Genomic DNA, 25,386 nt, shown 5'->3' with positions numbered 1-25,386 from the left:
TAGGAGTAGAATTACTGGATCATGTGAGCTATTTTAAATTTTTTTGAGAAATCATCAAACTATTTTTCATAGGAGCAGCACCATTTTTGCATTCTCACCAGTAGTGCACAAGGGTTCCAGTTTCTCTACATCCTTTTAATCCATGCTATCCTTTTCTTTCTTTTTAAAATAATAACCATTACAATGTGTGAAGCAGTAACTCATGATTTTGATTTACATTTCTCTAATGACTAATCATATTGAGCATCTTTTCATGTAATTATTCGCCATTTGTGTGTCTTCTTTGTAGAAATGTGTACTTAAGTCTTTTGCTCATTTTTGAATTTTTTTGTTGTTGAGTTGTAGGAATTCTTTCATATTCTGAATATTAATCATTATTCAGGATTTGATTTGCAAATATTTTCCCCCAATCTATGGATTGTCTTTTCACTCTTTTGAGTGTGCATCCTGTGATGCACAAAAAATTTTAATTTCTATATAGTTGTTTATTTTTTCCTTTTGTTGCCTGTGCCTTTGTTATCATATTCAAGAAATCACTGTCAAATCCAGTGTTGTGACGAATTTGCCCTATGTTTTCTTCTAAGAGTTTTATAATTTTAGCTCTTGTTTGTTTTTGATCCATTTTATTTTTATTATTGTGTAAGATAAGGATCCAGCATTGTTCTTTTGTATGTGGGTATCCAGTTTTCCTAGCACTACTGTTGAAAAGAATGTACTTTCCTCTTTGAATGGTCTTGCTATCCCTATTGAAAATCAGTTGACCATATATATGTGAGGATTTCTATCTGAGCTCTATCTTCCATTGGTCTGAATGTCTGTTTTTATGATACCATATTGTTTTTATTTGATTACTATAACTTTGTTGTAAGTTGTTATAAGTTTTGAGATCACAAAGTGTGAGTCCTTCAGCTTTCTCTTTTTCAAGACTGTTTTCCTATTTGGAGACCCTTTAAATTTCATAAGAATTTTAGGATGGGTCTTTCTATTTCTGCAAAAAATTATATTGGGATTTTGTTGGTGATGCAACGAATCTATAGATTGCTTTGGGTGGTATTAACATCTTAACAATATTAGGTCTTCCAGTCTGTGAACATGGATGTCTTTCCATTTGTTTATGTCTTCCTTAGAATAAGGATAAAAAGATCGCTCAGGGGACTTCCGTGGTCCAGTGGTTAAGACTCTACTTCCACTGTAGGGGGTGCGGGTTTGATCCCTGGTCGGGGAACTAAGCTCCCACATGCCATATGGCATGGCCAAAAAATAAATTAAAAAAAAAAAAAAAAACTATCGCTCAAATTTCTTTTTTGTCTTAACATCATTTTTATAGTCTAAAATAAATATAAAATAAACAGCAAGTAGTAAGGCATTAGCAAAAAAACATAAAGCAAGAAATATGCATTAAAATGATCTATAACAACCACATTTAAGAATATTCCAATATCGAACTGCAAATTTCAACAATGCAAAACCGCAGTTACTTTTGCATCAACTTAATAGAAACCAAGTAGATACTTTTTTCCTTGCCAGTGTTAGAAGTCTAGTAATATGGCTTGTGTGGCTTGTATTACTTATTTAGAACAGTATCCACTTTGCTCTGTCTAGTGTTTCCAATGCTGCTATGGAGGAGCTGTTAACAGCTACAACCACAGGCATTCTGAGACACATTGCAACTGAAGAAGTCACCCAGGAAAGGGAGCGGAAGGAGGAAGAGAGGCGGCGGGCTGAAGAGGAGAGGTGAGTGTCTCATCCCTGCTGTGCATGGGGCAGCGTGGATGCAGGAGAGAGCCTTCCGCGGCCTCAGATGCTCTTGCTTTTGCCCGCTGCACTAGTTGGACTCACAGCTCACCCCGCACCTTTGTACACTGTGGCCCAGGGCATGGGTGCTGGTCAGGGGAATGGGAGTAGGGGTGGCTGTGTGGCCTTCTGCTGGGACCAGAGGGGTCAGGTCTGCCGACTCAAGACAGCATAACTCAAATCCCCTCTTACAAGGTCACAGAGTGTGGTGACTCTTATTTCTTGTGCTCTCTCTTTCCTTTAGGTTGAAACAAGAGAGAGAATTGGTGTTAACTCAGCTGAGCCAGGACTTGGCTGCAGAGCTGACAGAAGTTGTGGTGACAGAATGTGTGAGAGAAACCTGCTGCCAGGAGTTGAAGTAAGTGAAGCTCTGGTGTCCTCACTGTAAGGCGCATGGGTGGGCAGGAGGAGGGTTAGCTGGCTGGCTTTTATCTGCACGTGGAGTGTGTCTGCTAGTAACTAGACACTAGCAGGCCCTCCCTGTGCTTGTGTCTGTTACCGCCAGACAGGCCCTCACTACTCTCATCTTCCTGTAGACCCTGCCCTGGGCTTGGGGATGTGTCTGTTAGCAAAAGAATGTGCTGATAGTCTTCTCCACACTGTTCCTTTTTCTTAAGTAGCAGATCCTTTCCCTTGTTTCATATGTCAAAAGATTCCTTTGCGTTATCTCACTTAAGAACTGCAACGCCAAGTTTCAGGCAAGAGAGGTTCGATTGTGCTGGGAAATCTGTCCTTGTGTTTCATTTCCTCTGGGACAGGCCTGCAGCCTCTGGTGCAGATGGAGACATAGCTAGGAGGCAGAGTGTGTTGAATGTTTCTTTCCATTTTTATTAATTGGGAGTCTGTTTCACTGCTTACTATAACAAGAGACCTCACAAATGATGGGTATTTGTCTGTGCTTACTCCCAGGAAGGGTTATTAGGACTTGTATACTTCCAGGCAAGCCCTCTGTGGGGCCGTGGGTGCACTGTCTCTTGTGCTGACCGATCGCCCTGTCCCCTAGGAGTGCAGTGGAGACAGACCAGAGGGTTCGTGTGGCCCGTTGCTCTGAGGACGTCTTTGCCCACCTGGTGGACTTGTTTCTCGGGGAGGAAATTTTTCAGACTGCAAAAGAGACCCTACAGGAGCTTCAGTGCTTCTGCAAGTATCTCCAACGGTGAGTCCCATGTCCTTACAGATAGAGTCAGTGCACACAAAGTATCTTTTACCAAGATTATACTTTCTCAGTTGATAATACACACATGTAACATGTTCCTTCCTAAAGGGTATAAACTAAGTAAAGAATTAGATTGGGATGGGGGAACTGTTCTGTATTTCAACAAATATTTATAGGTAGCCTTCTGCTGTTTACCCAATGTGCTGGACACCGGGAGATGGCCATGAACAAGCCAAGTGATAGCTGTGTACACCTATATAGGTGAATTTGTAAAACATAATTTTTAGTGAAAAGAAAAACAGTTCTTAGAGAAATGTGTACAACATCTAAACTGTCTATTCCAACTAAGTAGGTTGTTTTAGATTTATGTATAGTAGTACAACCCTAAAGAAAGGAAAGAAAATAACAAACATAAAGCTGACACAGTGGTTACCTTTGGGAACGAGAGGGTGAGTGACTGAGCAGGGCCCCTGGGCGCTCATGGCCACTGCTTCTTAACTGCATGGAAGGATGTGGGTGTTTGATTTATCATTAATCTTTAAAATGGGGGTACATGGGCTATGTATGAAGGGTGATTCATTTCATAATAACATTTTAAAAAAGTAATAGTGTGCTTGACAGCTACAACTGTATAACAGGGGATTTAGTGAGAAATGAGTCTCCATTCCACAAGGACCTCTGAGCTTTGTGTGATGGCTGGCACAGGTAACAGCACGTTCACTTCTCTGTGCTGGATTTCTCTCGACTCCCTTTGACGTTAAGGTGGAGGCCTGACCGCAGTAGCACCCCCATTGGACTTCAGCGTGGCTTTCCTCTCTAGCTATGACAGAGAGTGCAGCAGTGGCCATCCTGGTGCAGACATTTCACACACATGCACACGTGTCTGGAGAGAGGTTCCTGTTGGTGGTGTTTGCTGGGTCAAAGGGTACATGCATCTGTGTTTGTATCCATATAAGCAAATTGACCTCCAAACACTTTTTAGCATACACTTTTTTTTTTTTTTTGTATTTATTTATTTATTTGGCTGTGTCAGATCGTTTTTGTGGTGTGTGGACTTCTCTCTAGTTGTGGCACAGGGGCTTAGTTGCCTCCTGACATGTGGAATTTTAGATCCTGACCAGGGATCAAACCTGTGTCCCCTGCATTGGAAGGCAGATTCCTAACCACCAGGCCACCGGGGAAGTCCCCAGCATTCATTCTCAGGTTCAGCAGTTTCACAGCCCAGCACCACTCATTCTCTCTCATGCGTCCCCGCACCTGAGCTTTAGTTGTGATTAATTTTTCAGTTTGAGATCTGTTGCTGAAATAGACCTAGACATGTTGGCAGAAGATGTTTCCCCTGTTAATGCTGGAGGTGTTTTGCATTTGCCCTGTGGCAGACCTTTACAACACCTAGTGATGTTTGCCCTGTAGGTGGAGAGAAGCTGTCGCAGCCCGCAAGAAACTAAGGCGCCAGATGCGGGCCTTCCCTGCGGCGCCCTGCTGTGTGGATGTGAACGACCGGCTGAGGGCACTGGTGCCCAGTGCGGAGTGCCCCATTGCAGAGGAGAACCTGGCGAAGGGCCTCCTGGACCTGGGCCATGCGGGAAAAGTGGGCATCTCCTGCACCAGGTAAGCACCCAGGGCCTCCCAAGTGCCTCCTAGCCCAGCTGGCCTTAGGAGCGTGGATTAACGCGTGTGTGTACAGGGCAGACAGGTGGGGCCAGGAGCGGTGAAGACAGATGGAGAGTTGCATTTTGGGAGTGCAGCTTGCTCTACCTGCTGTGTTTTCACTTACCTTTTCCCCTTAAAACACTCCTGGTCTTGCCAATCGAATTACCTGGAATTATGTGCTTTCTCCTCACCTCCCTGACTCAAGGACACATCATGTCCATTCTCGTTAGTGGAGCCAGAGGTCCATGTTGGCCTCAGCCTCACCCCAACCCCGTCCCCTCTGCCATCCTGGGTCTGCTGCGCAGTATTTTAGCAACTCTTCCTCCACTTTCTGGTCTTGCCTCTCACAGGCTGCCTCTCTGTGTCCCCTCGCATGGCCCTCCCTGCTACTCCTCCTGGCCACTCCACGGGTGCCTGGATCCCTGCCCTGGTTCTGGCTTCAGCTGTGCAATCCTGGCCCCGCAGGGCTTGACCTCTCTCTTCAGACCACACCACTGTCGCCTCTGGAGAGGACCTCCAGTGAGGGGCCTAGGAGGGCCACATGAAGGGGTAGCAGCAGCCCACTGTGCTGGGGCCTTCAGTTCAGCTCAGTTCAGTCGCTCAGTCATGTCCAACTCTTTGCAACTCCATGAATCGCAGCACACCAGGCCTCCCTGTCCATCACCAACTCCCAGAGTTTACCCAAACTCATGTCCATTGAGGCGGTGATGCCATCCAACCATCTCATCCTCTGTTGTCCCCTTCTCCTCCTGCCCTCAACCTTTCCCAGCATAAGGGTCTTTTCAAATGAGTCAGCTCTTCCCATCAGGCGGCCAAAGTATTGGAGTTTCTGCTTCAGTATCAGTCCTTTCAATGAACACCCAGGACTGATCTCCTTTAGGATGGACTGGTTGGATCTCCTTGCAGTCCAAGGGACTCTCAAGAGTCTTCTCCAGCACCACAGTTCAAAAGCATCAATTCCTCAGCGCTCAGCTTTCTTCACCGTCCAACTCTCACATGCATACATGACTACTGGAAAAACCATAGCCTTGACTAGACGGACCTTTGTTGGCAAAGTAATGTCTCTGCTTTTAAATATGCTGTCTAGGTTGGTCATAACTTTCCTTCCAAGGTGTAAGTGGATTTTAATTTCATGGCTGCAGTCACCATCTGCAGTGATTTTGGAGCCCCAAAATATAAAGTCTGACACCATTTCCACTGTTTCCCCATCTATTTCCCGTGAAGTGATGGGACCAGATGCCATGATCTTAGTTTTTGAATGTTGAGCTTTAAGCCAACTTTTTCACTCTCCTCTTTCACTTTCATCAAGAGGCTTTTTAGTTCCTCTTCACTTTCTGCCATAAGGGTGGTGTCATCTGCATATCTGAGGTTATTGATATTTCTTCCGGCAATCTTGATTCCAGCTTGTGCTTCTTCCAGCCCAGCGTTTCTCATGATGTACTCTGCATATAAGTGAAATAAGCAGGGTGATAATATACAGCCTTGACGTACTCCTTTTCCTATTTGGAACCAGTCTGTTGTTCCATGTCGAGTTCTAACTGTTGCTTCCTGACCTGCATATAGGTTTCTCAAGAGGCAGGTCAAGTGGTCTGGTATTCCCATCTCTTTCAGAATTTTCCACAGTTTATAGTGATCCACACAGTCAAAGGCTTTGGCATAGTCATTAAAGCAGAAATAGATGTTTTTCTGGAACTCGCTTGCTTTTTCGATGATCCATCGGATGTTGGCAATTTGATATCTGGTTCCTCTGCCTTTTCTAAAACTAGCTTGAACATCTGGAAGTTCATGGTTCACGTATTGCTGAAGCCTGGCTTGGAGAATTTTGAGCATTACTTTACTAGCATGTGAGATGAGTGCAATTGTGCGGTAGTTTGAGCATTCTTTGGCATTCCTTTCTTTGGGATTGGAATGAAAACTGACCTTTTCCAGTCCTGTGGCCACTGCTGAGTTTTCCAAATTTGCTGGCATATTGAGTGTAGCACTTTCATATCATCTTTCAGGATTTGAAATAGCTCAACTATAATTCCATCACCTCCACTAGCTTTGCTCATAGTGATGCTTTCTAAGGCCCACTTGACTTCACATTCCAGGATGTCTGGCTCTAGGTGAGTGATCACACCATCATGATTATATGGGTCGTAGGGCATGCTTTGTCCCTCCCAGGCTGTCACAAGGTGCTCTCTCTGGGAACCAGGTCCACGCTGCTAACAAACTATGTAGCCGCTCAGGTCCCCAGTCCTGGACCTGCGTCTGGAAGCAGGGTGGTGGCAGCGCAAGCCTGTCTCTGATGTGCTGTGTGTGGTCTGGGCATTCGGGGTTCTCTCTGACCCGTGGCAGCCTTGGCCCTGCTGCCTCCTGGAGTCGAGGCCGCTTTACCTGCGTCAGGACAGCCCTCTCTGTGTCCCTCTACCCTTACCTGTCCAGCCCAGCCCCCTGCCCCTTCTTCTTCTCCTCTGCTTCTTTCCCTGTAATCTGTTTCCATCCTGCATGCTGACAACTCCCTTCGTGCATCACCAGTCAAGGCTTCCTCCTGGTGTCCCGAGCTCAAGTTTGGAACCTACTCTCCTGGCCTCACTCAGTGCCTACTCTCAGTGCTTCCTCTGTCTCACAGGGACTAGTCTGACCTCCCTGCACTGGGTCACATCTGGACTCAGACCCACCACCCTGCAGCTCGCCCCTCACTGCCTCCACCACCAGCCCTTTCTCACATAGCCACCTGTCTGTCTGCCAGTTTCTGCCCTTGGCGCCTACAGCCTGGTGTTCTCATCACCACAGTAGTCAGGTCGCCTCACATCCTCACTGAGGTCCCTGAGCTCCTCTCTGAGTCCTTCCACAGTGGCCCACATCTGCCCCCTGGCTTGCCCCTTGCCCTCCCTGTGCTCCTGTGTGCGTGCCATGGCCTCTTCTGACATGGCCTGGCCTGTCCCCTGGAAGTCATCATGGTGGCTCCCCTTGTTTCCTTCTGGTCTGTGCTCCCAGGTCATCTCTGAGCACCCTGTGTATGTCCATAGCATGCCCATGGCGCCTGCCATGCCATCTACCTACAGGGGCCTTTCTGTCCCCGTGAGAGCATGTGTTCTATGAGGGCAGGATTTTTGTCTGTTTACTGCTGATCTGCCATGACTGGCGCACAGTAGATAACTGCTTGATAGTAGTGAAATGAACAAGTCCTCTGACTAAACTATTTCTTCATCAAAAAAAGTTCTTGGTCTCCTTAGTATTCCCCGCTGGGAGACACTTACTACCCAATCACCTTGTACTCAGAACGTCGCTAGATGCTTGCCCACTTCCCCGGGGGGTGCTGAGCAGGCCTCACCTAGGACTCCTTTGTGTGGTTCCTTCTTCACAGGCTGAGGTGGCTCAGGGACATGGTGGCACACCAGATGAAGGTCCAGCACTTCCACCAGCAGCTGCTAAGGTTGGTTACCACTGCCCGCCCTGTGTGCTGCTCCTGCTGGGGGCTTGCAGGTGGCTTACCTGTGGTGCTCGGTCCCTTCCAGTGATGCAGCATGGGCACCCCTGGACCTGCCGTCCCTTGTGGCTGAGCACCTCCCAAGGTGGCAGGAACGTGTGTTTTGGAAGCTGGTGCTGGTGTTGCCTGATGGAGAAGAACAGTCACCAGGGAGTCCTGGCAGGTAAGAGAGGGTTCCTTCTGTGGGGCTGGGTGCTGAGTGAGGGGCCAGCAGAGGAGTGACTTCTCCCTGAGCCTTGGGCGGCTGGGTGTGTGTGCAAGGCTGGTTGGTTGTCAGCCCTGTGTGCTCCTCTCCTGCCCGGGACCCTGATGCCTGCTTTCATTTTGATGCTTAGCTTTGTTTGTGATTTGAAGTTAACACTTTAGGTCATTCACATTTTAATTTTGCACAGTTGGCAACGGTCTTTGTCCAAAAGTATTTAAGACTTGATTGTGACTTAAAGCTGTGCTGAGGTATATTATTAGAGCCCGTTTCATTTTAGACTCTTGGGGAAGACAATATAGTTTGTTTGCTGTAGTTCCATTTTTTTCCTTAGGAAAAAAAACTTGGCAGTTTTAAAAAGAAATCCAGAAAGTTGACATGGCATTATTTCCTGTAACCAAGTTGCTTCCAGAAACCATACTTTTAAAGCAGCTACAGAACATATTACTTTTTTTTTAACAGCTTTTTAAGATGTAATTTGCATATTATAAATTTCTCCCATTTAAAGTGTACATTTCACTGGTTTTAGTATATTCACAGAGTTGTATAATCACAACTATCTAATTGCAGAACTTTTTTTTTTCAGATGATCTACTTTAATTTTATCAGGAACTTCATACTATTTCACATAGTGGCTATACCAATTTATATATATTCTCATCAATGGTTCACAGAGGTTTACTTTTCTACACATCCTCAGCAACATTATTTATCTCAGCTTTTTCATAATAGTGTTAGTTGCTCAATTGTGCCTGACTCTTTGAGACCCCATGGACTGTAGCCCACCAGCCTCCTCTGTCCATGGGATTTTCCAGGCAAGAATACTGGAGTAGGTTGCCATTTCTTTCTTTAATAATAGCCTTCCTTTTTCATAATAGCCACTCTATACTATATGATGTAAGGTGATCTCTCTTTGTGATTTAATTTTGACTTCCCTAATGGTTAGCCATGTTGAGCATCTTTTCATGCACGTTTTGGCTATTTGTATAGGCTTCCCTGCTGGCTCAGGTGGTAAAGAATCCGCCTGCAATGTGGGAGATCTGGGTTCGATCCCAGGAAGATCCCCTGGAGGAGAAAATGGCAACCCACTCCAGTATTCTTGTCTGGAGAATCCCCATGGACAGAGGAGCCTGGCGGGCTACAGTCCATGGAGTTGCAAAGAGTCGGACATGACAGAGCGACCGAGCACAGCACAGCACAGCACACATGTCTTTTTTAAAGAAAATGCCTATTCAAATCTACTTATTTTCTAATTGTATCATTTGTGTTTTGTTATTGAGTTGTAGGAGCTCCATATGTATTTAGAATATTAACTCATTATTAGATATAGGGTTTGAAAATATTTTCTTTTATTTCATTAGTTGCCTACTCCTTTTGTTTCTTTTACTGCAGAGAAGCTTTGTTGTTTGGTATTGTCCCAGTTTATTTTTACTTTTGTTCCTTGTGTTTTTGGGCTCACATCTGAAGAAATCATTGACCGTACCAGTGTCGGGGAGGTTTTCCTTCTATTTTATTCTAGGAGTTTTATGATTTTAGTTCCTATGTTTAAGTCTTTAACCCATTTCAAGATAACTTTTATTTGTGCAGGATAGGGGTCCAATTTTGTTCTTTTTATTATCCAATTTTGCCAGCACCATTTTTTAAAGAGACTATTCTTTCTCAATTGAATATTCTGGGCTCTGTTCTTAAATATTAGAAGACCATATATGCAGGGTTTTATTTCCAGGCTCTCACTTCTGTTCTGTTAGTCTGTGTGGCTCTTTTTTTGCCAGTACTATACAGTTTTAGTTACTATAGTTTTGTAATGCAGTTTGAAATCAGGAAGTGTGATGCTTCCAACCTTCTTTCTCCAATTCCTTCAGCTATTCGGTGGTCTTCTGTAATTCCATAAAAATTTTAGGATTAAAAAATATTTCTTTGGACTTCTGGTTCAACATGGTGCAGTAGAAAGAAGTGTGCTCATCCCCTCCTGCTAGTGTTGGAGGGCCTCCTGTGGAGGTGTGGGTTGGCAGGGGCTAACCACAGGGATGAGGGCACTGGCAGCAGCAGGCTGGGAAGGTCCCCCTTGGCGTGAACACTCTAGGAGTTTGCCATTAACCCTACCATATACCCCAGGGCTGGAGAACATTTTTTCTCCTGAAAAGAAACACATGCCCATTAACAGTCCATCCCTCCTTGCCTGCAGCCCCTAGCAACCACTCATCTGTTTTCTGTCTCTATAAATTTGCCTGTTCTGGACATTTCATACAAATAGAACCCGAAAATATGTTGTCTTCTATGACTGTCATCTTGCACTTAGCATAATGTTTTCTAGGTTCATTTATGTTGTAGCATGTATTAGTCCTTCATTTTGTGGCTGAATAATATTTGAATGCATGAATATACCACGTTTTATTTCTCTGTTCATTAATTGATGGGCATTTGTGTTGTTTCCACTTTTTGGTTATTATGAATAATGCTTCTGTGAACACTGATGTATAGGTGTTTGTGTGGATATATGTTTGTAGTTCTCTTGGTTAAACCTAGGAGTGGAATTTCTGGGTTGTATATAAACTCTAAGGACCTTTTCGATTGTTCAACATCTTTTCTTAGGGCTTCCGAAACATACATCATATTAGAATGAGTGCTCTCTCCTCCTATCCAAATATATAACCCAGTAGAGTTCCTAACTCCATTTAAAAATCACAGCCTGCTTTGTTCAGATCAATTTCATAGTAAGATTTGATGTTTGTGGATCTCTACCTGTGTGATATTTCTCTTTGTGGCTCACATTTAGAATTAGACTCTGCTTTAAGTGTTATTTTCTTTCATTCACAGAATTCTATCACATTGGTTAAAAGTCAAGTTCATGGGAGGTGATGGCTCAGTGGATGACATAAACCTTGATGTTGGTGGGATTCAGACACTCACTCTCTTTAACACTCTCAGCAGCGAAGGGGATCAGACAATTTCTGTCAGTGTGTGCATCAAGGTGAGTGACAATCACTTAGTGTATTTACTTCTGTAACTTTCTTATTTACTCTCATTCCCAGACATCATGGGAATCATATGACTCCCCCGAAGTGGCTCTGAAACAATATGGGAGGCTCAGAAGCAAGTGTTGTATCTGTTCTTCCTTGCGTCTTGATGACTCATGTACACCGCCTGGTGTGAGAGACCAAGCTAGATTCTCAGGATGCAGTAAGTCTTCTCTTGGGTCACAGACCTCTCTTTGAGAAATTGGTGAAAACCAGAACTATTGTAAAAGGTACCTGTATTTCCCTATGTGTTCTGCACACAGTTCAGAAGCCATGAACTCCATGGACCTCTGGTAATTAACCCAAGAGGCTTATGACAGAGCATTACACAGAAATGCAGTGTCTGTTGAATTTCACATGGTCTGCCAGCTGCTGACATCTTTATTTAAATAGCTTCCTGATATATCGAGTCTTACCAGAAGACTAATGGTTTTTAGTCCTATGCAGTTTTCATATAGGTTCAGTCTCAGGCATTTCAGGTTAGTTGTTTTTGTTTTACATTCAAGTTGTCCTCAGCTTTTGATTATAAGTTCTACTTTTTGTTCTTTATAGGTGTTTGTATAATACTGAGCTTAATTGGTTCCCACAGAGAGTCTTATTTAATCAGAACCTGTTTTCTCATTAGATTCAAACCTGCATTAATGAATTTTAGGTTTTACTGTGTGTGTTCAGAAATAAAACCAGATGCATATTTTATTTACTTAGAAAATAGCAGTGCAGAGCAGGAAGTGTGGGCTTCAGTGCTGAGCAGACCTGGCGTTGGTAGCTGCTGCTCTGGCCAGCTCTCTGACCTGGGTCTGGTGCGGTCCACAGTGTGGTATTCATGACTTGCTGCATGCTCAAAGCAGGGCCTGGTGAAAGTTGCCCTCCCCACTGTGTCCCGACCCAAAGGCCTCACTCCAGGCTTTTCCTCTTCATGACAGTCTCCTTCATGGCACACCCTGGACATCTGCATGTGACACTCTAGGCCACGTTCCTTCTGTCCTTGGAACTGCTTCAAATTGTAGTTTGACTATAGGATTTTTGTTTCTTTCCATTTTAATACTGTTTAATATTTGTCTTAAATGTGAAAGTAATACATATATAAAACTTTAAAAATATAAGGAAATATAGAGGAAATACAAAGATGGTAAGAGCCATCTATGCTCTCACCATTCAGAGGTAACAGAAACATCCTGGGACACGTTCTCCCCTTTTCCTAGGATGATAAGAATCATACTTCACCTACTGGACAATTAGTTTGTTCTTCTTGCCTTTAGTCTTTTTTTTTTTTTTCTTTATTTTTACCTGCACTATAAGCACTTTAGGCCTTTAGTCTTAAGATGTAAGTCAAAGTAACGCTTGCATGTAGTTAAAGAGTCAGATAGCACGGCATGATTTATGATGATAAATTGCAGCCCCTGCCGCATCTCCTAGCCTCTCTCTCCAAGGTTTGATTTCTGTCATGTTTCCACATCATGTATTTATACTGCTGTTTCTCTATTTATCCACTTTAGATCTTCTCTGCTGACTTACTAATAAAAATAGGTGCATTTTATCTATTATTGTATAACACGTTACCTCCAAATGTGGCAGCTTTGGGAATTCCCTGGTGGTCCAGTGTATAGGACTCCATGTTTCCACTGCAGAGGGCCTGGGTTGATCCCTGGTTGGGGAACTAAGACCCTGCATGCCACGTGGCTCAACCAAAACAGACAAACTAAAAACACAAACCACATGTGGCATATGTAAATAACCAGTGTCCATTACTCACAGTTTCTGTGTGGTAGAAGCCCAGGTGTGGCTTAGGTCCTCTGGGGCATGATTTCAGCAGGTAGAACTCAGGGCCCTGGTCTCTCTGAAAGCCCACTTTTCATAGTTGTTGGCAGGATTCACTTCCTTGTAGGCCATGCTACATGGACCTACATGAGGCAACTCACAATAGGGCATCAGCCAGCTCCCGTGAGCTGAGTAAGCTGGCATCATCTCTTTAACCTAACCTTCATGGTGGCTTCCCATCATGTTTGTCTTACTGTCTGTTAGAAGCATGTCACTAGGCTCAGCCCATCCTCAGGGCAGGCAATGGTGCCGGGACATTAGCAGTAGGAGGTGGGATTATGGGGGCTATCTTGGGGCTGTGCACTCACCCCACTTGGTGAGGCATGACCTCTTAACACCCTCTTGCTCTCAGCCTTCCCCATCTTCCTAGTGGTTATGTGGTCACTTTATAATATCTCAGAAATTGAGGTCACATGTGTGTGCTCCAGAACCAGCAAATGTTCTGTGACTACATTTATTTTTTCTGCACGTAGTATTTGCTACATTATCTTATTTAAGAGGGTGCCATTCTCCTGCTCTCATTTGGGCTGGAAACGTGTCCCAGGGTGTGGCTGCCTCTGGGGCCTCCATACCAGGAATGCAGTCCTGCTCCTCCACTTCTAACTCTGACCTTGGTCCTCGGCCCAGGTACTGACTGTGGGTTGATATACTCTTGCACACCATGCATGGGGACCCATGAGGTGACATGTGTTATACAGACAGAATTCTTAGGACAGTGCCTGACATATCCAGCACTCAGTGCTGCTATTGGCAGCAGCAGCAGCAGCAAAATTTTTTCTTGGTTTAGTCTCTTGTTTGATGGAGCACGTTTTCCATTCTCTTCCAAAGGAAGAATGCAATGGAAGAATTTTCAGAGCTCTAGCCTGTCTGAAAATGTGTTTACCCTCACATTTGCTTCATAGTTTAGCTTGGTATGTAGAATTATAGGATAAAAGTTACTTTCCTTCTAGTTTTATTCCACGGTCACTGACCATCCAGCATTGCTGTTGATATGTCTGAAACTGTTCCCATTCCTTTCTCTGGCCTGGCGTTGTTTCACTTGGGAAGCCTGCTGTCTTTGCCCTAGGACTTGGGTGCCCACTTCCTTCCCTCATCATCTGGGAAGGTCCTTGATGGGACCCTTGGTGCGTCCTTGTGGGCTGGAGACTGATGTTTTTGCATCTTGATGACATCTGCTTTCCTTCTCTTTTATTCTTCTCTCTTGAACTCTGATTAGACTGATCAGTTGATCTTCTGAGCCTCTTCATCCTTTCTATCCCATTTTCCATCTTGTTTTTTTAATATTATTTTCTAGGAGATGTCTTTGAGTTTTTAATAACATATTGTATTATTGATTTCCTTTTTCTTACCCTTATTTTACTTTCTCATATCATCTTATGACTATTTCTGGATGCATCTTCAGAGATAATTAGGGTTTTTGCGTAAGTTTTCTTCCATTCCATGTGGTATCCATTTTCTTAGGGTTTCTATTCTGTTACTCTAGTTTTTCTCTTATGTTGAAGGCTCTCCTCAGACACCTTATCTGAGCCTGCCTATACCTGAGTGAGGCCCTAAAAGGCTGGTCACAGGCCTGTGTTTGGGGTGGGGTGGAGGGTAACTGAAATGGCAAGCCTTTTTTGGGGGGGATCTGGGGATCGATTCCTTAGGTTGTTTGGCTTCTCTGGAAGGGACTCATCGTGTCTCCTCCTTGTGCAGCTGCTGGTGCTCTCGGGGTAAGGTGGGGGGTGCCCACTGCCAGGTCCCCTCCTCTGTGCCTGTGATGCCCCCGTGTTGGGATCCTCAGGACAGGATGCTGGCCCAGGGCCCAGGGGGATGGCTTGTGCTTAGAGGCAGGGGGGTGGATGACCTGTGGGCCACTGTCTCATGTGTGACTTGTCCTCCTGGGCTGGAGCCTTGCCCTGGCTCTGGTGCCACAGGCCTGGGCTCCCAGGACTTTTACAGGCCTGAACAGCCTGGTCCCTGCTCACCGTGTCTGCAGCCCTTCTGTGTGGCATCCTCTGGTTCCTTTACCCCTCTCTGCACTGCTTTTAGAAATGGGTAGGAATCCCTTTTCTGCTGCTGGTTTGCCTTTCCCTTTTTCTGTCATTAAAGGTTTATTTGTTTTTACACCTGTTTGAGATAACTGTTAAGATTAAACTACTCAAACACAGTTCTCACCAGAGGCTGGATTCATTGTTTCCCCCCAGTTTCTTGTACTAGTTCTTGGCCTCACAGAGGGAGGCCGACCTGGAGTGCAGTGAGCGATTGGCTGTGCTATCTCTGGGGCTGACACTCACTGGTTATCTGTCCACCGACGTGTCCATCTTGATGGTCTGGGTGCTGTTCCAGGTGGCCCACGGCGCTCTTAGTGATGGTGCCCTCGATGCCGTGGAGACACAGAAGGAGCTCCTGGGAGCCAGTGGGCTCATGCTGCTGCTTCCTCCCAAAGTGAAGAGTGAGGACATGGCAGAAGAGGACGTGTACTGGCTGTCTGCATTGCTGCAGATCAAGCAGCTCCTGCAGGCCAAGCCCTTCCAGCCTGCGCTTCCACTGGTGGTTCTTGCACCCAGCCCGGGAGGGGACGCCGTGGAGAAGGACGTGGAAGAGGGTTTGTGAAGGCAGTTCCACTTCTGAGCTGGCATGTTTAATAAGTGGGTAGAGCCTGGGGTCTGAGAAAGTGCTGGTGGTGTGGTGCTGCCACATGTGAGAATAGCCACTGCAGTGCCTGGGGACAGGGCTCTAGGGGTCAGGGCAGTGAGACACCTCAGCTCATGTGCAAATCTCTACCAGGAGATGGGTGACTGGTGTCTGTTTGTCTTAAAGGTCTGATGCTCCAGGATTTGGTTTCAGCTAAGCTGATTTCAGATTATACTGTTATTGAGATCCCTGATTCCATTAATGACTTAAAAGGCACAAGTAAGGTAAGGTTTCATCATTTTTAAAGGTCTAACAAGATATTTTAGTTTTTTCCCTTTCACTCTATCTTGAATTTAGTGTATATTACATCTTGCATTTTAATTTTACGTTTTGACAGGAAACTTTTTAAAGTTATAAGCAGATATCAAAATAAAAGATAAATTTTGCTCATAGTCTTGCTATTGGCAACAAATTAAATTATGTAAATTTTTTCAGAGGTTTTGTTGTTACAGATTTAAACTGTGACACTTCATGTCTTGTATCTGAGGGTCAGATGTATGATTATTTTTGTATGGTGGTGGTTCTTGGAATATGAAGAGATAATGTTATCAGAGTTTCCTTAAAAAGTCTGTGCTGACAATTACATTTAGGGAAAGAAGTTTCGGGACTTAAAAATAACTACAGGAAGAAAGATAAAGATAACTACAGGGTGTGAGAGCATCTAGGCATGGAATGAAGCTATTGGTCCTTCTGAGAACTGAAGATGTAGTTTTCTTTTCAGTGTGAGGTGGAGAGGATGTGCATGGTGCTTCCCTTGGGCTTCCAGCCCTTCTGGGTGGCAGGGGTGATGGGAATGGGAGCCCTTCTCGGGGTCCCTGCTGTGTTGGTCTCCAGGGAGACCAGACTCAGCTGCAGTGGAAGCTTCTGCTCCCCTCTGGCATGGTGAGAAGCTGCTGTTCCGGTGGCACCTGCTGTGGCAGCTGTGGGAGGGGCGCCTTCAGGAACCTCCTCTTGAAAAGCAGCGTAGATGGTTGAACCAGATCTCTCCCCACTGTCTTTGCTTCTCAGGTTTCGCAGGCTGTGCAGTGGCTGGTCTCCCACTGTCCCTGTGCCCTTGACCTTTGCTGCCAGACCCTCATTCAGTACGTGGAAGATGGGGTTAGCCGGGAGTTTAGCAGCCGGTTTTTCCATGACAGAAGAGAGCGGAGGCTGGGCGGCCTGGCCTCACAGGAGCCAAGTGCCGTCATTGAGCTGTTCAACAGCGTGCTGAGCTTCCTGGCCTCTGTAGTGTCCTCCGAGCAGCTCTGCAACCTGTCCTGGCCTGTCACTGAGTTTGCTGAGGCAGGGGGCAGCCGGCTGCTTCCTCACCTTCACTGGAATGCACCGGAGCACCTGGCCTGGCTGAGGCAAGCCATCCTTGGCTTCCAGCTCCCACAGATGGATCTTCCGCCTCCAGGGGGTGCGTACTCGTGCTGAGGGGACTGGCCGGGAATGAGTGCGGTGGGGTGCATTCCCCAGATCCTTTTTGCTGTAGGGACACTAGCAGGTGTTGGGCACCATTGTGCACCCTGGCCCCCCATGGCTTCCACCCGCTCTTGCCTTTGGGTTCAGATGTCAGGACGATCCGGGGTTTTCCGGAGCAGGAGCTGTTGGCCTTCCACCGCCAGCTGAGTGGTCTGTGGGTGTCTGCTCAGCCCCAGGAGGGAGGTATCAGGAGGCGTGCTGAATCCAGACCTAGGGTTTCTCAGTTAATAGCAGGTCCCATCTTACCTGCACCATGGCCTTTGGGAGCTAAAGGCATGGAGACAGTGCAGTCCTGTCTCCATGCTATTGGCTCTGCTTGGGCCGCAGTGCCCAGTGCTGTTGGAACACCAGGGTTCCTTCTCTGTTGGAGAAGCTCATTCTGTGGCTCTGGCTGTGCCCGAGTGAGGCTTCTGGGCTGTTCTGACACAGATGCTAAGGGCTGCTGTTCTGCAAGGAGCTGTCCCTTCCCTTGCTGATGCTGTTAGGAGGGAAGGAGGCTGTTTGTGCTCACGTGGGCTTGGTAGGGCCATTCTCCTCTGGACCATGTGAAGCAGAGGCCTCAGGCAGCCTTCTAAAATTTGAGGTGTGATTTCCTATAGGTTTAACAGATGTTTGCTACTGAAGGAACCCAAAGGGAAACAAACTTCACTGCGTAAATCCTCTGGTGAGCTAGGTCGGGCCTCCCTGAGAGAAGCCCCTGGGACCAGATCTCCCTGAGTGCTTGGTCAAATACAAATTCCTGTGTGCATCCACAGACTATGCAGTCAGCCCCCCTAGTATGGACCCTTTGTTGTGAACTGTGGCCTGGGTGACTGCATCCCTTACCTGGACACAGGGAGGGAAATGTACTTTCCTTAACAACTATGATTCTGTTGTATTCAGAGTTGAAGACTGACTTCTCAGCTACACGGTTGCCTTCTAGGAAAAAAATACAGAGTGAACAACATTTCATGTAGATTTCCACCAAACCCTGTAACTCCTTGGTGCTTTCTCTCCAGCTCCCTGGCTCCCTGTGTATTCCATGGTCATCCAATATGCCTCCCAGATTCCCAGCTCTCGCCAGACGCAGCCTGTCCTACAGTCGCAGGTGGAGAGCCTGCTCCGCACCACATACAGCAGGTGGAAGAGCAGGCGCCCCTCCCCGGGACAGGGGGCTGGGCCCTCAGTTGCTGAGATCCCGTGGGATGACGTCATCACCTTGTGCATCAACCACAAGCTAAGGGACTGGACACCCCCGAGGCTTCCCATCACGTCAGGTAGTTAGTGCTTAGTGCTGAGGGGCTGGCTCCTCAGGAGACTTTCTTGGTGCAGTTTCAGCAAAGAAAGATGTCTACTTGATGTTTGCGTCTTTCCTGTGGGTCCCCACCCATCCTTTCCCTAGGACTATACCTCTTCAAGCCAGTGACTTCCAGATGACTTTGGGAAGAGCTGAGAAGGTTCAGTAGAGCCTGCACTCATCTCCCTGAAATGGGCGCCTGAGTCTGCCTTTAGAGAGACCTCTCTGAGTAGTCACACTGGGCACAGAGGTCTGGACATGAGCCTCTCTGGACCTTGAATGACCTATGGACATCTGGAGCATATTTAGCTCAGCATGGAAGTCACATGATTGTGTGACTTCAGTTAATCAGAAGGGCTTGTCCTTAAGTCAGTAAATTTAAGCAAACATCATCAGGTGGTCACCTGTTGCTCTTTTGATAATCTTTTCTTATTTTTGTATTGTTTTCTCAGAGGCACTGAGTGAAGATGGTCAGATATGCGTGTATTTTTTTAAAAACCATTTGAAAAAATACGACGTTCCTTTGTTGTGGGAACAAGCCAGAATGCAGACGCAGAAGGAGCTACAGTTGAGTCAGGGACGGTGAGATCTGTGTTCAGTGTATGTTTCTGTCATCCCTCAGCCGAGACAGTAAAGTGTATTCTCTTCCAGAGTATACTGCAGAAATACACATCGTGTACACGAAATCTAGGTGACTCTGGTGGTAAAGAGCCTGTCTGCTAATGCAGAAGACTTAAGAGATGCAAGTTCGATCTCTGGGTGGGGAAGATCCCCTGGAAGAGGGCATGGCAACCCACTCCAGTATTCTTGCCTGGAGAATCCCATGGACAGAAGGGCCTGGCAGGCTACAGTCCATAGGGGTGCAAAGAGTCAGACACAACTGAAGCAACTTCGGACACATACACGAAATCCAGCCCATTGTGGGAAGATTCCAACAAATAACGGGGGGCAGATCATTCCCATGTAGTAGAAACTGTTGTAGAGCAGAGAAAAGCAAGCATCTTGTTTTATTTACTGGATGAACCTGACCCTGAAGTCGTAACATAGTCAGGAGAGTACAGACAAAGAAGGCTGACCTCTGATCTCAGTTACAAACCTGGTCCAAAAATACTAAGTAAAATGTTAGCACTTGTAGTTTTGTAGTATATAAAAAACTCACAAGCTCACTTTATAACCGTGCTAAACAATATGAACAATAGAAATCTATTCATGTAGTTTTCTGCCATTTCAGAAAAATAAGTGATCATTTCACTAGGTGTTGAAATGCTTTCCTTAACATTTATAGCCATTCCTTCTTCCCCTCCCCAAGAAAAAAGTGTATACCCATTCCCGATAAAAATCCTTACTAAACTTGGATAAAATTCCTTAGCCTGATATGGCTACCTACCATAAAACTAGCCCAAAGCCTCCATGCTTCTGGCTACCTACCATAAAACTAGCCCAAAGCCTCCATGCTTCTGGCTACCTACCATAAAACTAGCCCAAAGCCTCCATGCTTCTTGGTAAAACATGAGAAACACTGAAGTTAGAACCAGCCTTGAACTGCCCCTGACATCACTGTTGTTCACTGCTCTCCTGGAGACTCTGCCCAGTTTAGCACACAGACACAGTGGCATAAATATTGAAAGAGAGGAGGAACTGTCATTTCCAGAGAGTAAAATTGTCAGTTCAGGATCATCAACAGTCACACTGTTAGAACCATTCAGCATTTAGCAAGGTGATCAGACAGATCAACCTACAACATACAAAAATTCTCATTCACAATGGCAGCAAATCTAGAACGTATGGACACAAACTGACAGGAGAGGTGCTAAACCCTTATGAAGAGGATTCTCAGGGCCTTGAAGATGCAAAGAAAACTTTAAATAAATGCCTTGTTAACTAGAGGATGCAGTGCTATAAAGATGTCAGTTCTGAAACTGTGAAGTCGGGACATTTCTTTTTTAAAAAATTTATTTTTAATTGAAGGATAATTGCTTTACAGTATTGTGTTGGTTTCTACCAAACGGCAACATGAATCAGCCATAGGTTTACCCATGTCCGGGACATTTCTAATCAAAAGCCCAAAAGGATGTTTACCCCTGGTCTTGACAAGTCAATTCTAAAATTCATCAGAATGAGAAAATTTGTAGCAATTGCTGAGAAACTTTTGAATAACAAGGAAGATCTGCTCTACCTGATACCAAAACATAAAGTTATAGTAGACAAATGGATCACAATGGAAAAAATGCAAGAACAGAACCATATGTGATAAAAAGTACCATGCCAAATGAGGGAAATTAATGAGGAGAGGACAGACACTGGCATCTGTTTAGAAAAAGCATTAGACCCTCATCTCCCGCTGCTGTAATCATTACTTCCAGGGAAATTCCCTGGCATTCCAGCGGTTAGGACTCAGCACTTTCACTGCCTGCGGTCGTGGGTTCAATCCCTAATTGGGAAACTAGGATCCCACAGGCCTCGAGTCACAGCAAAAAAAAGAAAAAAATATCCCAGATGGATTTAGGAGCTAAATGCAAAAGAACCTTGCCAATATTAGGGGAAAACAGAGAATCTGCCGCTGACCCTGGAATGGGAAGCAAAACTTAACAGTAGAGAAGCTTTGGAAGCCCAGCTCCCCAGGAGAGGGGAAGTTCCCGCAAGATAGAGGCTGCCTGCCCTTGGCACCCATGCCCGACCCCAAAGCACCCCCACTCTACCTGATGCCAGAGGAACCCTTTCCTTCCTCTCTTTGTTGACTGTAAGCATTTCAAAACATGTACTTACAGTTTGGGGATAAGATCTTTTCATCCTTCTGCAAACAAGCTTCCTACTCCATTACTTCACGTGCACTGCAAGGGGAAGAGAGGTGTGGAGCGCGGCCAAAAGGGACGGATTCCCAGCTCGGAGGATCTGATGCACAGAGCCTCTGCCCAGGAGCTCCTGGCCCAGTGTCTGTCTAGCAGCCTGCTGCTGGAGAAAGAGGAGAGCAAGAGGTGAGGCCTGCTCCCTGGGGTTCCTTGTGTCCTTTAGGCCTCTTCTTGCTGGGTTAGCAAGGATCTCAATGATGAGACTGTTTGAAAAAGAAGGCAAGTCAGACATATGAAGTGTGAGCTCTTCAAGGACAGAGGTGGTGCCCTTGATAGTTTGCCTTAAACTGCTTTATTACTTGAAATCAGTTTTGTTGATTGTTTATCACTGAAGGTCTTGAGTTTCCTACTGGGAACTGAGTGTGGCTGGCTAATAAGCCTCTGCAGAGTCTGGCCAGCCTGACTAAGGATGTAGGTACATCCCCACACTGCAGGTGGGCAGGAGCTGGAGCAGACCCTCCTCTGTCTCCCCCACCACCCTTGTTTATGGTTTTACCAAGAAAGAGAACCTGCAAGATAGGAGTTTGCACCGTCTTCCTCTTGCCTCCTCCTGCATTGTCCCCTCCAACAGCTTCTGTCGTGGAGGCAAGGTCAATCCCCCCCTTTGGTTAGACTCTTATCTCCCACCCACTCAAGGACACTTGTCCAGTGAGAGTCCTTCACTTTCCCGTCAGTGTACAAACGTGAAAACATGCTGCCATTTCTCCCTGTCTTGGTCCCATTTCCCTCTCTAGTCACCACCTCTGTGTTTCTGCTCCCCTAGGACATGAATTCTTCAAAAACTGTGATTCTCACTTTTCCAGTCCTCTTTCCCAGTCTTCTGCAGCCCTTCCCTTCCCCCGCACCCCCAACATCCCCTTGGCTTACCTTGTACTCACTTCCAGTCTCTGTTTATGTCTACTCAGCAAGGACCTCCTTACCCATCTCACCAGTCCACCCTGTGTCTATGTCTCTGCTTTGTCTTTCTAGCCTTCAGACGTCTCCATTGTCTGTCTCCCCTCACTTAAGTGTAAGCTGCCTACAGCTGGGCCTTGTCTGCTCTGTCTCAGTCCTGTATAATTAGTACCCAGAATGGTGCCTAGTGTTTGGTGGAAGCTTGATAAAATGTGTTGGGAGAGTGAATGAATGTGTTAACGATTCTAAAAGTAGGTTTTTCTAGATATGTATCATTTAAGCAGTTTGGATCAGATTGTTTTTCTTAAAAAGACTAAGTATATAGAGTGGACAGCTCTGGAGTGTGTTAGGTGGCAGTGGGATGTTACTTTGGGTTAATTTCAAACTATAAGCAGCAATTCATACATTTGGATAATCCAAAGAGATACTAATTAATTATAGACACATAATAGCAAAATAAGCCAAAGAAGATAAACCAAATGAGAGAATTACAAGTAATGTTAAAAAAAACAGTTGTTTTGGATAAATGCCACCTTTTTTATTAAATAGAAATCAGGTTTATAAGTTAAAGAGAAGATACTAACCTGTTATATTTTTCTGCTTCTCAGTTGATGTTATAACTTAATTCCACCCTTAGTAAAAAGCAAAGCTTTAAAAAATAAAGCATACATAGGAGAAAAGTGAGTGATAGTTAAATTTTTTTCTTCCTAATGCACAAATGTTTCAGGTTTGAAGATCAGCTTCAGCAGTGGTTGTCGGAGGACTCGGGAGCACTTAGAGATTCAGCGTCCCTTCCCCTCTACCTTCCTCAGAATCTGGTGTCTCTGCCTCAGACTATTGAACCTGTGATGAAAACATCTATGACTGTTAGCCCTCAGGTGAGAAGAGAATATATTTGGCTTTTGTATTAGACTTAATGACTGAGAGAATGGGTAAAAAGCAAGGTCTCTTTATTAGCTTAAATTAGAACTTTTCTTATACTTCATCCGTCAGTGTTATAGTGGCTCAGCTAATTCTGAATTTCTGTTTATGAAATGAGTGAAGAATGGAATTGAAATGTGCTTAAGAACCGAACAAAACCCATAACCATGTGCTGACATGCAGTAAAATGTTGAGAATAGTCAAGTTGACAACAGTGGCTTGGTTTATGGAGCACGTACCGTCCAAGCTTTTGCATCACCCAGATCTCCCTTTCTGGGACTGACTTTCCATGAGGAAAATTAATGAATGAGGAAGGCATGCTCACAGAAGTCCAGGGCTTCACTCAACAGTGTAAGATGACATACTGTTTCCAGTTACTAGTTTGGCAGATACCTTAAAAATATTTGTACTGATTAACTTAGCAATTCTGTCCTAAAGAAATTACTGTATATGAAAAAATTAATGTATTTTTGTTCACTGTAAATTATAATATATAAAAGTGGAAACTAAATATCCAAAGATGAGAGTCTGCTTTAGCAGTTACAATATATATAATGGCATAGTTCCTAGTTCTTGACAATGATATTTGATAAAAATTACTAGAAGTTGTTCATGGTAGAATCAGAAGAGAAAACATTCCATGTGCAGATGATACCAGCTATATGTGTGTGTGTGTTGGAAGGGGCTGGAAGGATGTATGATAGATGCCAAGAGAGGAGTTTGTTGAGCCCAGCAGCCCCCAGAAGAGGTTTCTAACGTGAGCTAGATCTAGTGCCTTTAAAGAGAATATATCTTGGCTTATGGATATACCAAAACTACTTTTGGTTTCTTTTATTTGTTCAAATAGAATGAAAGGACAGGGAGGCAACTGCAGTTGTCAGAGGCAACAGGCACATCTCTGACTGAACGGCTGAAGCACCTAGAAAGGCTGATCCAGAGTTCAAGGGAGGAGGACATTGCCTCTGAGCTCCATCTCTCTGCACTGTTGGACATGGTGGACATTTGAGCCGCTGGAACTGAGAGAGGGTCCAGAAGATTTTATTTTACTCAAAATAATGTTATCCTCAGATGCTTGATGCATGTTGGAAATGTGATTATTAATCATGCAAATAAACCTTTGGAATATCTAATGAAATCTTCCTCGGTTTTCACAATGAAAGTCTGTTTCCTCCTGTGTAATGTTTTTGATACTCTTTATCTGTTTTCATAATCTCTTCTGTCATCCACCAACCCTTGCTGTTACATTTCAGTGTGTAACAGTGGTCATTCATTGTCTTGGCAAAAGTTGTAGTCCCTGATGTGCCAAAATCAGGCATGCAGGGATGAATAAGGTGCAGGGACCCCACCAGCTCACACCTCAGAGAGGCAACAGATGTACTGAGCTAACAGTATATGTACATATCTCTGTGAGGCATAGAGCATGTGTCTGGATTGGGAGCAAAGGGACACAGGGGACTCGGTGGAGGAGAGAGCAGAATTCCTGAGAGATGTGTAGGAGTATACCTGAGAGGATATGTTGAAAACCTGGAGGTGCCAGTTTGGTAGTATTGCCAAATGAGAAGATAGGCCAGGTCACAGCGACCCTTGCTGCTTTACTGTGAGTACTGTAGGAATCAGCTGTTGGAGGATATTAGGCAGAGAAGTGACTTGGTCACATTTTGTTTTAAAAATTGCCTATGAGGAACATTAGGAAGACAAGCCATGAATTTCTAAAGGGGGGTTGCTGCAGGTGTACAGGTGAAAGATGAGTCTGCTAGCAGTTGGTCTGGAGAGAAGGGATAAATTTGAGACATATACAGAAAGGGGTATTAAGAGACTTGGTGATGTTGAGTATGATCATCAGTCTTTAATTGGGACTCAGCATATGTATATCCTACATCCCCTAGACTCTCTGAGAAGACTATTTCATATCTTCTCATTTTCTTCAAATATACATTTCTAGATGATGGCTTGCTTCTTATTTCACTGAGAAACGAGAAGCAGTAGGAACAGAACTTCCTCATCCTACCAAAACTGAATCTACCAGCCAAACTTTGCATCCCCTAGAACAAACACTAATCGACTCTTAGGGATTTCTTCAGTGATTAACTTCATGTTTTCAATAAAGACTTAAGTAATGCTGTTTCTTAATCTTGATTTTAGATATTATCTATTGATTTCCTACAATAGAAAATGAGTTAGCTCTTGTACTATC

At 45.0% G+C, this 25,386-nt stretch overlaps 1 protein-coding gene across 17 annotated transcripts in view; it reads left to right on the top strand.

Annotated features, from left to right (window-relative positions):
- The window catches only part of MCM3AP (minichromosome maintenance complex component 3 associated protein), a 45,699-nt gene extending 21,372 nt beyond the window's left edge, over nucleotides 1-24,327 (top strand). For 10 of the 17 annotated variants that reach the window (XM_081570220.1, XM_081570216.1, XM_081570213.1 and 7 more), the window contains 15 exons: nucleotides 1,603-1,734; nucleotides 2,039-2,152; nucleotides 2,798-2,950; nucleotides 4,364-4,561; nucleotides 7,953-8,021; nucleotides 8,104-8,238; nucleotides 11,095-11,248; nucleotides 15,441-15,699; nucleotides 15,915-16,012; nucleotides 16,797-17,187; nucleotides 18,251-18,508; nucleotides 18,981-19,110; nucleotides 21,297-21,503; nucleotides 22,999-23,149; nucleotides 24,040-24,327. In XM_081570220.1, coding sequence (XP_081426346.1) covers nucleotides 1,603-1,734; nucleotides 2,039-2,152; nucleotides 2,798-2,950; nucleotides 4,364-4,561; nucleotides 7,953-8,021; nucleotides 8,104-8,238; nucleotides 11,095-11,248; nucleotides 15,441-15,699; nucleotides 15,915-16,012; nucleotides 16,797-17,187; nucleotides 18,251-18,508; nucleotides 18,981-19,110; nucleotides 21,297-21,503; nucleotides 22,999-23,149; nucleotides 24,040-24,198 — 2,608 coding nt within the window. In that variant the 3' untranslated portion in view covers nucleotides 24,199-24,327. Of the gene's footprint in view, nucleotides 1-1,602; nucleotides 1,735-2,038; nucleotides 2,153-2,797; nucleotides 2,951-4,363; nucleotides 4,562-7,952; nucleotides 8,022-8,103; nucleotides 8,239-11,094; nucleotides 11,249-15,440; nucleotides 15,704-15,914; nucleotides 16,013-16,796; nucleotides 17,188-18,250; nucleotides 18,509-18,980; nucleotides 19,111-21,296; nucleotides 21,504-22,998; nucleotides 23,150-24,039 lie in introns of all 17 variants that reach the window. The other 7 variants (XM_081570219.1, XM_081570224.1, XM_081570223.1 and 4 more) reach the window with 3 other exon arrangements.
- The last annotated feature ends 1,059 nt before the right edge of the window (nucleotides 24,328-25,386 follow it).

This window comes from Giraffa tippelskirchi, chromosome 2 (assembly GCF_054371585.1).
Source record: "Giraffa tippelskirchi isolate mGirTip1 chromosome 2, T2T-mGirTip1v1.2.pri, whole genome shotgun sequence".
NCBI classification, from domain to species: domain Eukaryota; kingdom Metazoa; phylum Chordata; class Mammalia; order Artiodactyla; family Giraffidae; genus Giraffa; species Giraffa tippelskirchi.
Note: the sequence above shows the minus strand (reverse complement) of the source record. Positions and strands in the feature narration are given on the sequence as shown.